The sequence below is a fragment of the Ptychodera flava genome, chromosome 8 (genome assembly GCF_041260155.1).
Source record: "Ptychodera flava strain L36383 chromosome 8, AS_Pfla_20210202, whole genome shotgun sequence".
NCBI lineage: Eukaryota > Metazoa > Hemichordata > Enteropneusta > Ptychoderidae > Ptychodera > Ptychodera flava.
The window spans coordinates 14,673,107-14,688,803 of NC_091935.1; the positions used below are offsets into that span (position 1 = coordinate 14,673,107).

The window sequence follows — 15,697 nt, forward strand, 5'->3', positions numbered from 1 at the left end:
CTGACCTGTAGTAAACCTCAATGTACAGAGTCTGACCTGTTTTAGTGTATGTCATGCCCTGATCAACTGATGTTACGTTAAATGAAGGTTAGGCAAGGAGTTCATCTGTGTCTATTTCCACACTTATTTATCGCACTCACAACATAACACACTTTTTGCATGTAGTTAATGACATGTACAACTGCAAAACAAGCTTTACAGTTTACGGAACAATTATTTTGAACACCTTATTCAGGCTGCAGTAAATTTAGAATGTTCATAATGCTGAGAAAGACACTGAAAGCAGATATACATCACACTCTGTAAGTTTACAACAGAATTTTACATTTTTTGTCATGAACTTCCACAATATCAACATGTAAGAAGGAAAAACACTGCAGCTTTTGCATCACTCCTGTTGCAATCAATAGACTATCAATACATATTATGGAGTGGTAGGCATATGGATTACGGATAATATCTCTCATCGATCATTTATGTTCTTTAAATATCAACGGTAAACATTTACGGTACACATTTGTAGCCTATGTAACATTTGCTGTTTTTTCATCCAGTGTATATTCAGGATAAATCAAAAGCTTACTAAGTCTCAAGCACACGGTAAACTGCATTTAAAATCATATGGAAAGCTACTATCGAAAATTGTGCGTCAATAAATTTTACATCTTGTGGTTGGTGTTGTGTTGAATATTTAGCATGTCATCAATTTGCTGAAATGGTAGCGAAATCTCTCAACAGGATATCAAGAGTAGCAGTTGCCAAGCAACCACAAGTCATGGTAATCAACTCATTGCACACATTCACCTCGGACATGGAACGAATTGTGAATGGCGGTCTATGAGTTCTGACAGTGTTGCTGGATTTTGTGAGACAAATACATGAACTCAGTCACTTATCACACTAGGTGATGTCAATTGTGCTGTTGTTTTGTTTATGGACAGACAAAAAAATATAACTACGTCTACTTTGCCCTCATTAATCATTCATGATGTAATTATATAAATTATATCAGTCAATTCATTAGTGAAATATCAACTCACTTTGTAATACAAACAAAATTGTCTTTTTGTTCTGTAGTACTTGACAGCAGAATACATTATTTCCTGGTGCTAGATCTGTAACAGACTGTAAGATGGCTTGAACTGTACATTTGTACACAATGTAAAGGCATGTTACACCGTTGGTATTCCTACCTTTTCTCGGAAGCATTGGTAGAGACTTGTCTAGTCAGGCTCTTAATACTGCACGTGTATTTCCGTTTGGAGCTTTTCACTAAACAGACGCCCATCTTCCCTGATGCTGACGCGACAACCAACACAAAGGTGGACTAAAATCTTGAAGGCACCTCCCGAACACATGAACTACCCACAATCAACAGTGAAATGGCTTCAACTTAAAATTGAATCCATCCGGCGCAGCTGTTCAACTAATCATACCAATTTTTTATTTTCCGGGCCCGGCAAATCATCCACAGAAAGAACCAGCTGTGTACAGAGGATGCTCAGGATAAAACCAGAGGCTGTGAAATCCTCAACACAAACAGCACATCTAACACAGATGGTTAGACTCCAATCCAAACACAAGGACGAGATGGTGATCAACCACAAAAGGAATACTTTTTTTGGAAATGAATATTAAAATCGTCCAGGGTATGAACTCCTCCTCTTCCTGGGGGTATATTACATTTCAGTTCCCTGATTGAGATGATTACAACTTGCCGTGTTTCATGCTCATCAAAGCAGTTCACAGGGGGAAATACCATAATGAGAGGGGTTAGGGACGGAACAATTATCAATTACAATAGACTCACATGCCTGCTGATCCAATAATTGTAACTAGGATATGGAAGATATCCATCAATACATATTCATCTATACATCCATTCTACTCCTGCCATTAAATCTTTTCATAATAATTCACACTGGTATGCTTCTCTCCCCTCTGAGTTGTACAATGGTTTGATCAAAAAACAATGCAATGTGGTTTCAAAACTTTATTATTAAAAAGGACATTATTTTTCAGTTAATATTTGAATGTTTTGTGTGGTGCAATATGCTTGACTGTAACACAGATGAGGCAATGATTGACAGTTCTGGAGAAAATTGTCAAGGATGGAGAATGCGAAAAAAAACATAAAAATTCCAGTATACATTTCTCAGATAATACTGTGACTTATTGAAGTAGAAACCTGCATAGTTATTGATAAAACCTGAATAGACCTGATGGTTTTATATTCACATTTCCCATTAGCAGAACAGCTACAATGGCACAATTGAATCTATTATGAAATGAGTTGATTACTTTTATGCTTAACATAAGTAATGATGGTGAGCAGTCTTCTTTTCATCAGAGTGTGAATTCACATCTTGCTGATTGGTGAGATCAGCATCATAATAGAACTGAGTTTAGCGTGAAAATGTATATTTGAAATCATTTTGAAGGAAGCCAAAATTGCCTAATATTATTATCACTCACCTCTTAAATAAAAAGACATGATCATAATTATTTATTTCAAAAATTCAATAGTCCATATTTGGACTGTATGTCACATCTTTTCATGAGAAAATTGACCGAATTCTGTGTATATTCTGATATGAAGGTTTAATTGCTGTTTTGCACAAAAGTACAATGAACTTTTTTGTTGGCCACTTGAACTGATTGCAACTACAGCACATCATCTGTAACGACAGGGAGGAGCAACATTGTGGTACCGTGCATAGTTTGAAATTAGAGAGATGGAAAATCTTCATGAAATCTGTACACACTAAAGTGTAACTAAACTCTTCACCAAAGTAACAGAGAATCTTATTTCAAACATTTCTGTGTGCAAGAGGCTGGGTGATACACCCCCAGACTTCTCAATGGTACAGTCCTTATCATATTTCTGTCGTACAGAACAGAATGCAGAACAAAGCATCCCTCAGCAATAAATGTGCCATTTAAAACAGTGTCTCCCCTACTCTACAAAATAGTATGACCCGTATCTCTGACACTCCCATTCACTGCAAAAAATAATTTTCCATTTCTCATATCACTCCAACATTCCGCTCCATTTTCACACAGCCATCTATCTGATACTCATCCCCTTGGATAGAAAGACGAATACAAAACCTCAACAGGTCCTGGCATCGTTGTCGCTATGACAATCAGTTGGAATGAGAATCAGATGAACTAATGAGAGACTTGGATGTCAATTATCATGATAGATGAGGGAGATTCCAGATGATGTTCCTCAACAAAAGAAATTCTAAAAATGCTCTGATTTGCTCCTTTATGAATCTGTTATCCTTACCTTGAAATGGTAATTTTTACCCCTGTGTTGCCACGGTGGGTGATCATTCAAAGTGGTCTGTTGCCATGGTGAATCTCACCAGAGAAAATCAAGTAAATTGGGAGGAACTAGTCATAAGCTTAGAGAGGAGTCATTTTCTGGTTCACTAGACTGTGAATAAGTGGTTGTATCCTGATTTAATTGATGCCGTGATACAGAGCCATAGAAACAGCAGGCAACCATGAAGCACAACTTCAAAGCTTTTCCCACACTTTCCCTCATCCACTTATTTTTTCCTCAGTCATTAATGCCCTATTGAGTGGAACTTTTCAAGAACGTGCTTTCTTGTGTCGTTTGATCACTTCTTGATGTAGCTGTGGTTATTTTGTCCGTGTTGGAATCACTTTTGATTATTAAAAGGGTCATTTTAAATGAGCATGAAAGATGTTTCACACACAATTAAACTTTTGAAGACCTCTGATTTATTTCTTTCATTCCTGAACCTCAAGACATTTCTGAACATACCTGGTCAATGAACAGCAATTATGGAAATGGAACTGAAAAATTTGATGCCATTGATATTTACGGCAGGCACAAATGGAATTTATCACTGGATTCATTAGATGCAGAGAGCTCTATATTTTCTACCCATCACTTTTTCAGTTTTTTCTCCTTTTGTCCCTTTTTTTATCTGTCATTTTTATACCCAGGGATTGATTCACAGAAGATGTCATCAAAATATACACACCACATATATCTTGCATTTCATGACTTCATTTTCTTACAAATTTTATAGACTAATAATTTTATCACATATTAGATCTTTTAATAGAGTTTGATCACAACTTGATGGCAAATGTGAACTTTATGTGCTAAATTTTGTAACTTCCACATATTTACTGGACAAATACCTTTTAAAATTCAACCCATGTACATTTTTGTCAAGTAAAGACTTAAAGCAGGACTGATAATATACAAGTAGGTACTTCATGAGGATAATCAAGGATTTCTTGTCCACAACACCGACTATGTTAGGCCATTATGTGAACACTAAAATGAAAATCATGGCATGTCTGTAGTGAATTTCAGCGTAAATTCAGCTTATCTGTAATGTGGCACAATTTTCTGATTTTTCAAAATTAGAATATCATATCTGATCAGAGAAAGGTACACGATGCAGCATTTCATCCAAATTGCATTAATTATCCAAACAGTCGTCGGTATCAAATGACACACAAACATAGTCCAATATGGTCCTTTGGAATCAGTTTTCATGGTAAGTCGCTGCAGCCTAATATGCGTTCTTCTTAGAAATTTGTCCTAATGGTATTATATCTGCAAACTAGATGCAGCCAACTGATCCTTCCATTATTGTGTGAAAAACTGGTCACTTACTACATCTGCTAAAGAAAATAATTTCACGCTATTCTGAGCAATTTTCTGATTTGAAACCACTCTGACTAGATAAATTACATCCAGTTGGTATCTACATGGCTTTGCAGAAGCAAGGACAAGCATCTGAACATCGCAAACACCTCAGAACCAGCATTCTCCACACAGTGAACAACCTCTCTGTACATGCAAATATCAAATCCAATAGCCTTTCACTTGGATTGCAAGAGAAACAACGTTTAAGAGAAGCTTAGCCACGTAATTCAATTATTTCCCATTTTATATCTCTTCAAGACATAAAGTCATAATTTTACAATGCAGCAAACTCATGTACTAGATGAGTTTGACGCACACAAATGATAAACCTAAAGAATTGATTCGTGAATGTGAGCTAAGCTTAGGCCTAAACCCACTTCGTTGTCATGGCAACCATTCCATATTGGAGGGGGAGGGGATCATTGGAATCACTATGGTACTCTGTGGTGGATCTGACACAAATTCACCTTTGACCTCTCTGTGATGAGTTCTTGTTTTTGAGGCAGTTCACTAGCAACCAATGCTTCTTTGATGTAATCTACTCTGAGACCTTTAACTTTGACTGACAAATTCCATTATTTGGTCTATGCATGATTATGACAGACTATCATTTGAACTGTCACTGGCAATCAAGAGGTGCATGGGACTCTTCATAGGATAATCTTAAAACTGATTGAGATTTAAGAGATTTTCAAACTTTGCTCTGTGAATACTGAAAGGAAATTACAGATTTTAAGCATTCTGTCTTGCTAAAAATCAACTGATAAAGCTTGCACATATTTTGTATTCAGACCAGTTATATGTACTGCCATTCACAATCCTTCCAAACAACAAACAAAGAGCATGTAATTTTCAAAACAATATCAAGATCATTTGATTTAATAAGCTAAGGAATACAACCATTGCTGAACAAGCAGAGTGAAAGCATCTCATCTATAGAAATAGCAAACACTGAAAATCTGTCAAGCCAATCCCATCAGATTTGGAAGAACAAAAGAAACACTGCCCTCGTGTGGTCAAAATGATGAGGACTGCCAGTCTGAGAACTGGAAGGTTAATTTTTACTATTAAAATCTGTAGGCTATTTCACCAGCATCTAAAATGCGACACAAAGTTTCAGTGTTGTAAATCTCAAATGCTTTCCAAGCCGTGATAGAAGGCCATGAAGTACAACTGTATACTAGACCTAAATACACTGCAAAAGGGCTGCAGTCAGAAAATCAAAAACTGAAAATTCACACCAGTTTTTCAACAAGACTGCAAACAGATGTTTAATAGATTATATGTTTGATTCATCTCCATAGAATGACTGAAATATTCTGCAAGCCTTTCACTTTGAGCTCTATAGGTTTGTTTGATTGTACAAATGAATGGCATTGAGAGAGAACAATTCTTTCAATATATGAAGCAAATGCAATTCTATAGCCAACAAAGGAACTTTTGAGAGAGTATAAAATGAGTTATGAGTATGGTCAAAGCAGTGCTCATCTGGTGAGATAGCACACATAGAAAGCTATTCATTTCACATGTTCGAAGCATGTTGAGGGTCTGTATATTGACATCTCCCCTTGATGGATCAAATACACATATATCTTCAACAGGGAAGACCGACGGCCATCAATCAACCTTTACACCCCTAATTCCAAGTAAAGAGTTCCAAATCCATTGATATAAATAGGTTTGGTCAAACTATAGCGATGATAGGGTTCAACATTTGTATTTCTTCTCCACTTGCTCAGGAAAATATTCACTTTGAGATCACGGTACAAGATGGCTTGTTGCCTTGCAAATAAACATGAAAGTATTTTTGACACAATATTTGCATCAAGCAGACTTCTATATTGATCATCACAGAGATGATTTCTGCACTGGAATACAAAATTATCCTATGGCTGCATATGAAATGCATATAATATCAACCAATGGGTCCATGGTGACGTTATAAGAGAAAAACGTACTACAAACAAACATATGATGGGATCAAATACTGGTAATAGATGACTTAAATGATCAAAGCATGTCTGAGTTCAGTCAGGAGACTTACCGAATGTCAGTTCCGATCAAAGCACAACGTCTCAGCAAGGATCTTGCTTGGGAGTTGGTCAAATCACGCATGGACTCACTGTTAACACCAGTGATGTAGTCACCAACCCTGATGCGGCCATCTTGATCCACAATACCACCCCTTGTGATGGTCCTTACGATGACTCCATTACCCTTCTCGGCGGACGTCAACAAACCTACCAAGGTGAACATGTAAAGTTACATTATTTCAAAGTACTTGGTGATAGGATTCTGTCAGTGATGCTGGCAGACAGGACAAGTTGCCATTGCATCAATGATAAAAACAAAAGAAACTCCTGGAGTCGGCTCCAGGGAGAGTACAGCTCCAACTTCAAACCATACATTACGAACATAAAGGGTAAGCAAATCCATGCTGTAACTGGTGATTTATCCCTGGACATGTATCAAAGCAAATGGAACAGTCTAATTTTGAGTACTGCAAACATTTTTTTTCATATAAATGCATCAGTTTAAATCAAAAACGCTTAATCTGATCAGTGAAATGACACATTTACCAGTCTGAACGTTCCTGCAAGCTAGGGCTTTATCTCTGCTTCACAATGCTGTGCAAAAATGGCAATGCCTGCCGCCTTGGCTGTTTACAACCACAACAAAGCCAGTGGTTTACAAAAGTACTGTCTGATCAAAACACTTGCTGGTCCTGGACCTTAACAGCCATGGATTTGCTCACCCCTGATAAATGTTCAGTCTATTTTGTTAAAAACCTATCACATTTTTTCAATATTATTTTCAAGACAACCATGCATTGTTGTCAGCAATGTACCAATCTCAACAGAACACACTGTTACAACAAATTTGAAATTCCTTTTTCTATTTAGTCTTGTGACATATGTTGTGTATTCCTTCACCCTGGTTTGACCCTGTCACCCCCATTTCCCAGTGTATGGGTTCATCCGTCTTTTGAAAACAATTATAATGATCTGCCAAAGCATAGAAAGTCTTCCCCCCTCTACTGTCTATGGCCAAAGACAGTCTGGTGTACTTTTCTGACCAAGTAAAATGGCAGTAAAGGACTAGTTTTTTTTTCAAACTTGAAACTTTGCATATCATATTACAAGTACAATACACATCATAAAATCTACAGGGGGACCATTACAAAACTGTTATTGACAAAACTCTGTAAAAATTGACATGCAACAGTTATTTAGTTCAAGGTAACTTTGAATCAATATTAACGACAAATCATTTTTATTTGGATATTTTCAACTTCTTTGAAGGTTACGACCAAACTGGATTTATGTAGGTGTTCATTGCGTGTTGTACGTTGTACTGGACAATTATGATGCTAAGGTCAAAGGTCAAATCCTTATCAAGGCAGTTTCTGGCAATATGGCAGATCTTGAGCATCAAAACCAATATCTGATATGACCTGTGACCTTGTGGTTACAAATATGCAACCTTGTAAGTACCCATATAGCTACTCAACATTATGTCCTGACAAGACAAATATACAACAGTGCTATGTCATCAGCTATGTCCGTTCAGCTCTGTCATACATTTATACAATGCCACCATACAGACATGTGAAAATCATTCTGTCCTATATATATATACTTTGGTGAAACACCAAGTACATACAACATGTAGTACTGAATTATGATATGTAAAGAATGCCAAATCATGTGAAACAACTTTTGCTGTGCTGATCTTTTGAATGCTTCCATCATCATTGTCTCCCTTTATAATAATCAATTAGTGGTTTAATCACCATAAGACGAAACATCAAAGTGTAATTTCATCTTATTTGATGAATGTCCTTGTATACCAGCATAAATATCTGGGAACTCTGCATTGGCACAGCAAATGTTGACACAATATTGCACATAAACTATGCACATATGGCGTATAAAGTTTACATTTCATCTTTATATAATACATCACATGTACTTACAAATAATTCAAACACAACTTGAATTGACAATTAGTCTATACATACGGTGTTTGCCAAGAATGTACGAGCCCTGCCAAAAAGCCCACTTGATAAAAGTTGTATACGACATGGATTTCAAAAATCAATGAGAAGTCGTCATTGTTGTTATTTTCAGTGTTAAGAATGTTACTTTCAGAACACATGATGAAGTAAAACACCAAAAAAAATGTCACACATTTGTCTATGGGTTATATCTACAAAACCTACTTGACAACTGTGCACACTAGGAAGAAAGTTAGTAAACTTAATAGAAAAATGGACACAACAATCCAAAATTTTTCTGTACATCTTTGGACTAGGAGTTGGTGAAAAGATCACAATCATAACTAATTGTGGGTCATCTAATTGTATAGGTGTAAATATATGCATCTTGAAATATGCGACCAGGAATTCAAAATTTTGAGGACAGAAAGATGGAAGGATATGCAGAATGAGGGAAAACTTTTTGATTCTAATCATTACATGAAATTTACAGGCACTGTGTTTTCATATTCAAGCCATCTTCCCACTTTAGTATGAGGAGACTTTGTAATTAAATTCAGACAAAAGCCTGTATAGAAATCTTTAATCTACCTAAACTGTGATATATGTCTTATTTCCTATTAAGGCAATATTTATTAAATTTTTATTATATTTTACAGTGTTCTGCCCCTCTTGAATGGTGAACATGGCTACATCTATGTGCAATTTTATTTGCTACAAGCATCTTGGCTCTGAATTATATATCAGCCCTGGTTTCATAGCAAACTTTATCCTGGGGCAGGTTACATGCATAGCCAAACATTGGGCTATTTTCATCATGCTATGATTGATGTACCAGGGAAAATACTATCAACCTGCCCTCACAACTTTTAAAATGGTGAGAAAAGATGAAGTTTCCAAACTTTGACAATATTAGTGATTACATCGGGGACATTAGTACGATTCTGGAATTCAATAATTGCATGAAGTTTGATGCATAAATGACCAGTAATAGGTAATTAACAGTTTTCATTCTGCTGAGTGGAATGATAATCTGGATGTACATAACATGAGAAATACATCGCATTTGGCAAGTCTGCAAGGGTATGATATCATAGCATGTGTACAAAGCAAAAAAAAAATATGTGTGATTCCATTCAAAAATCTTCAACTGATAAAAGTAAAAAAAAGAAGGCACAACTGAAATGTTGTGTTTACCTTGGTGACTCTGGATGGTTATTCCTAAATAAACAATAAAAACAAACAAAAAACAAACAAAAACAAACAACGAAATATGGTCATATTTGAGCTTGGTTAAGCAATGTACTCTGATATGCGCATGTACTTGATATACATGTAATGGCTTGGCTACAGTTAGCTGAATATATGTTAATGGACATTGCAGATGGTCTGGCATGTTTTATACAGTGAAGGAAAAGACAAAGTGTGCACACAGCAGAATATCAGAAAAGATGGCTGGCCATGCATCACATGTGTTATTCTTTGGGTCCCCACCATGCTTTCCATTACTGCCATCCAACACCTCCACCACTTTACGGAACAAAACCAATGTCAAAGCTTTTGATAATCATGTGACCTCATTTGTTGCGTGTTGCATGTGAAGTGGTGAAAGGGCAGGGATTGTGTAGACTTTAATCACATGACTGTCACATGTCATTTGCCAATGTTGTATATGTTATGGTGCGGGACAGTCACAGGAATTTCACAGAGCTGTCACATGACTGTCACACGCTATTGTAAATGTTGGTGCCATTGGTATCTTAGTTCAGTGATGTCGTTGTCAGGCTTGTATCAAATGAAGTCACATGATCAAAGCCTGGGCCCTAAGTCATTAATTTGAAACTTCAATATCTTGCTATAAAATTTTCAAAGACTGGGAAAAAACCATAAAATAGTGATATTGACCTAACTTCAAAATTGTAATAATTACAGATGGTCAGACATGAAGACTGAACTTTGTTCAGTTTTACTTGTTTATCTTTCTGAGGGTAGGACAGGGGAGTGGGCTTTATGTTGTGATGGATCAACTGGGTTTTAGAGTTTTCTAGATTATGTAACATCTGTGCTTTCAGAGATAGGTCAAAATGTAATGATAATGAGAAACCATGAAAAGGACACAAAGCAATGCCGGATTTTGGAGTCGAGTTTGACTTAACACAATCACTCTGACAATGTGTGAAAGAATTCAATGCACACTGCATTGAAATGAAACAATGCTTTCAAACACAATTACAAATGTACTGATTCAGTATCCAACAGTCAGTAGAATGATGAGCAGTGTCCTTTACGAAAACAGGCATTACTCTGTACCCAGGGGAATACATGGAGATTTCTCTTCTCATGGGGTCCCTCTAAAATTTACTCCATTCACCCCCCATTACCCAATACATAGGTCCATCCATTATCCTAAAACAAGTCATCGTTGATGACACAGTCCCCACTTGTTAATGGGTACTTTGATTACATGTCCTAAGAGGATAGAGTCCTCTTCATTAATTGAGACATGCCCAAGTTTTGGCTAAGGGAGGAGGTCATTTTCAAACAGGCGGTACCTCGCGCGGATTCCGGGGTATCCCGCTCATACGTTTACCTCGGTGATTACCGCACCTCAGGTGCCGTGAATATTCATGACGAACTCATTACCGCAGGCTGGAGTTGGGCCATTCACACCTTTATTTTAATAGTCCCTTTTCCTCTAATGATCGAGGTATCTCCGTGGCATTAAAACGTCCGCGGTAAGTCCGCGGGAATTAAAAAGCTGGGAGGGGTGACGGCTGTGCTGCAGTTTACGAAAATCAGCCTGATTTTTTTCCTTCTTTGGGCGATACTTGGAGGGACGTGCTGGTTATTTTTAGCCGCAGACGTTCAACACTCGTCGAAGGGTCTCAAATTTCAAAACAAAAGATCAAAGGTCAAAGGGTTGAAAACTTGTAGCAATTTTACTGCCATCTATACATTTTCGCCTAGAAATTACTATCGTAACTGATCATATATTACCCACCACATTTCACGGAAATGCTCAATCAAGTGTTAAATAAAATTTTCAATAAAATATTAACTGAAGCAAAACAATGGATTGAAGCTCTGTATTCAAGATTTTACAGAACAAGGTAGGTATGCTCCAGGTTTTAAACGTTGAGCAAACAGAAAAATGTGTTTTACAAAAATAACCTCGAAATATTTTTCATTTTCTAATTGGAAATTAGTGTTTTTTACGTTGTTTGCATTGTAGTTTTCCAAGTAATTAAGATTAAGATTAAGAAATTTAACATACCAGCTAGCGTGACTGCCTTGAAATTTATTTACGGATCTGGTCGAGAGCAATTCAAATAATTTACTGATTCTATGCATAAAATTTGACAAGCTCTGCAAAATGCCGCAGTGGCAAACTGATCAAAATCACGATCGCTCATGCTGTAATGCTGCCAGCTGACTGATGTCAACAGTAGAGAAACATGTTTAATACGTATGCTTTGCCTATGACAAGTATTTAACGTCAGTTTTCAGGGTAATGTCATTATTAGGGCAAAATTCGAACGCTGACATGCTCCCGATTTCTACATTTGCGGAATTTCCGAAGGTTTCAAGCATTTAAGGGCTTTTCTGTGTCCGATCTCCTGAACTTGCATTTGATTTCATCATGTTGAATAACGCTTCACCGTCTATGTAGTGATTTATTTTCGATGTCTTTCTGCTCCTGGTCGTTTCTGAATCCTATGTGCGTTTTTTTAGATTCCCTCGCAAATACGCTCCGATACATATTTATTCTGTCTGAAATAGTGGGCCCGAACACGGCCTTCTAGACTATCTTACGACCAAAGGAAGTGTATTGTTTGCACGCTTCCTCTCGATCAGACATAAGGCAAGCTAAATATTCTGATATAAACAACGGAACGGGACTTGTTTTAGTTGATATATTACGACAAATGGTGACGAAATTTGAAGTATCAACGAAGGGTCCCGCACAACTATCGCAACATGCTGCCGACGCGTCTCACTGAACAACAATAACTGCCCTGGCACGAACAGTTCAGACAATGCAATCGCGATATCGGTGAACCTGTTGCTATCAGTGTAGTACTTGTACCGCTATCAGCGAAAGTGTATACTGGGAATCGCTCTCGAGGTCAACCGGTAACCTTGCTTTCCCGACTACAGTCCGAATTATTCCGACGTTCACGTCGGGTATAGCTTACCATAGGACTAACAATACGCCCATGAATAGCCGACCATTTCCGAATGAAGCCGACGTTTGTTTCGCTCAAACACGGAAGAGAAAGTCTACGTGTCTTTGGAAATCGGAAAGAAAGAACCGAAAACTCTCATTCATCAGATCGTACGCTGTTTGACGGACCCACGCGTCCGCTAAAAAGGGAGAGTGACGCACTGAGTGTGGAAGTCAATAAAGTTGCTTCCACACATTTGATATTTGACAAACTGTTAACGATGTTATAGGTGTGACCGGCGTTTATCCCGTTTTGAACAAAAAACAAATGAAAGTGTTACATTGTCAAACAATAAATACGCTGAAGAAGACAGGCCACCTGACAACGCCGGGGGGGGGGGGGGGGGGGGGGGGGGGGGGGGGGGGGGGGGGGGGGGGTAGTCGGCTGAACGCAAAGATGATAATCATTGTAAGGTTTCATTCATTTTTTTCTGAGGAATGATGCTGAAGCATTCACAGTATTTTGACTGTCATGAAGGCAGTATCCAAAGACTCGGGGCGTTTAAACAGAATGTAGGCTACAATTGATTAGGCCTAATTGAGACTATTCAACGTATGTCGCTACTAAACACTGGCAATGCACTAATGCAGACTTCGTGCGTAGTATTGTAGACATCAGTGATACAAATTAGTGTTGCAGGGTTGACGAGTTCAACGCCCTCTCCGCAGTCAGTCTCACGTTCAACAGAGAAAAGTCGATTTCACATGTCCCCTGATGACGCAGTGCCTCGCGAGGGCCGTGTTTTGAACTAGAAAAAAAAGACAGAGTTGAAACCGACCGCCCCAACGAGCCAGCATCACCAGATGTTGAAACGGTTATAACGCGGCCCAAATTCCAGTTAAACTTACCGAATAAACGAGACAAGAACTTGTCTAATTTAAAAGCAAATGCACAAAGTGGGCAGGTTTTCGCGAAGCTCGACGGCAAAATCTATGAGGACACATATCCACGGTTTAATAGTTCAGCCATGTATCTGATAAGTTAAAAAAAATGACGTCGCTACCATAACAGTACAGCACTACAACATTTAATAATTACACTACCGTCAAATAACATCAGCAGATAGTCAAAATAACCAATATTTGTCGCGATATTTTCGGATCTTACGACCAACCAGAGGAGATCTGGGGTTGTCCTGTCTTGACCTCGGAATTGCAGCGGAAATATTTCCCAAACCCGATGTCGCCGTCACACGTAGTCAAAAACCGTCTGTTCGCATCTAGTCTCGTGCCAAATAAAATATGTCACTAAGTTTTGATGAAGTTTAAGCTGCGAAATTGTCATTTTAACATTTGTTGTAGATCGCTGGCTGATCCGGATATCGGGGTTTTCTCTCTCTCTTTTTGTTGCAAGTGCAACACATCGGCATCGTGAAGCAACACACAGAGCACCTACGGTTTATTTGACGGGATCACAGAAAACTGATTACATAATTACTTCGAGTGGCATCTAAATACAACCCCGTGAATCTTTGAATAACATTGGGATGTGTAGAAACATAACAGAATGAACGGGATCGGGAGCCTGAGTTGTCGGATCGAAGTAACGTACATTCAAAGTTCAAAGTTCGTGCATGTCTTTTTTTTTTATACCACGTCGCACACTCCCGATTCTGAGAAATTTTGTTGGGACCATACTTCTATCATAACATGTTCCTCGCCATCCAAACAAGCTTCTGTGTTCAAATTTTTGAAAGGGAAAAAGATGCTCCGATCTCGGGTGTTCAAATAAATAACCAATGTTTGTCAACGTTGTTTGTAACATAATAAAGTTGGTAAGCTTATGCATTACTAAAACCATGACGTAAAGTTTCGCACTGGGGAAAATATTTAACGTGAGCTGTAGTTTTATTATTGCTTCAGAACTTAAATATTGTTCAACAAATAGACCTTTAGCTGTAAAAAAGAAAACATACTTACATTACCAGCATTTTTACGTCAAGTTATACCATGGTCTCTTTCTTTTCAACATCACGTTTCTTTGTGATCAGTGACGTCATTTTTATTTTAGAAATATGATCAACTGCCCGATGTTACAGTCGGGAAAAAGTACAGTTTTAAAACTGCGTGCATCTTTCCAATCGGCGTACACATTATTGGTGGAACCGAAAATATTTACATTAAAGACTTCCGCATGCCCTTGGATCACCATATCTGTACATGCAATGCTACATTGTTGCAGAAGTTTTTTTTGCACATTTTTGTGTGCGTGTTTGTTGCAATTTTTCTAGGTCACTTCGACAGACAGTACGCATTGAAAAGTCCCGAGCGCGATTTCTAATTTAAGAACGCGTTTTAGGAAGCGCCAGATGACCGTTGTAGGATCCCAGGAGGGCATGCAATCTGATTCGTTCAACAATAGACACTAATGTCACTCAACCTAAATTGCGGTCGACCTCTTCAGACCCCGGTAAAAGCCATAATACTGATATGACAAGTTGAACACTGTCAGATGACCGTGTGCGAGTCCTTGCTCTTTCGCTGACTTGTCACACATCGGCGTTACTGTCGGCAAGATCAGAAGACTACGTCACAAGCTTTAATGACGTGCCAAACGGTGCGGTTTTCCGCGGGACAATTTATGCATGCGAACTCATTAAAAGGCGCTAACTGCTTTACCTCACGTCCCGGCAGGGTAAGAGGGACACCGCGGACTCCGCGCGAGGTACCGCCTGTTTGAAAATGACCTCCTCCCTAAGACACGAAAAAATTGTAACAAAATGGCTGCCATGCAGCCATATTGGATCATATCAAGAAACAAATTGACAAACATATG

The 15,697-nt window shown here is 38.1% G+C and overlaps 1 protein-coding gene across 1 annotated transcript in view; it reads right to left on the minus strand.

The window, feature by feature from the left end:
* The window catches only part of LOC139139530 (multiple PDZ domain protein-like), a 149,318-nt gene that overhangs the window by 109,116 nt on the left and 24,505 nt on the right, over positions 1-15,697 (minus strand). Inside the window, exon 18 of the mRNA XM_070708443.1 lies at positions 6,744-6,939. Coding sequence (XP_070564544.1) covers positions 6,744-6,939 — 196 coding nt within the window. The remainder of the gene's footprint in view (positions 1-6,743; positions 6,940-15,697) is intronic.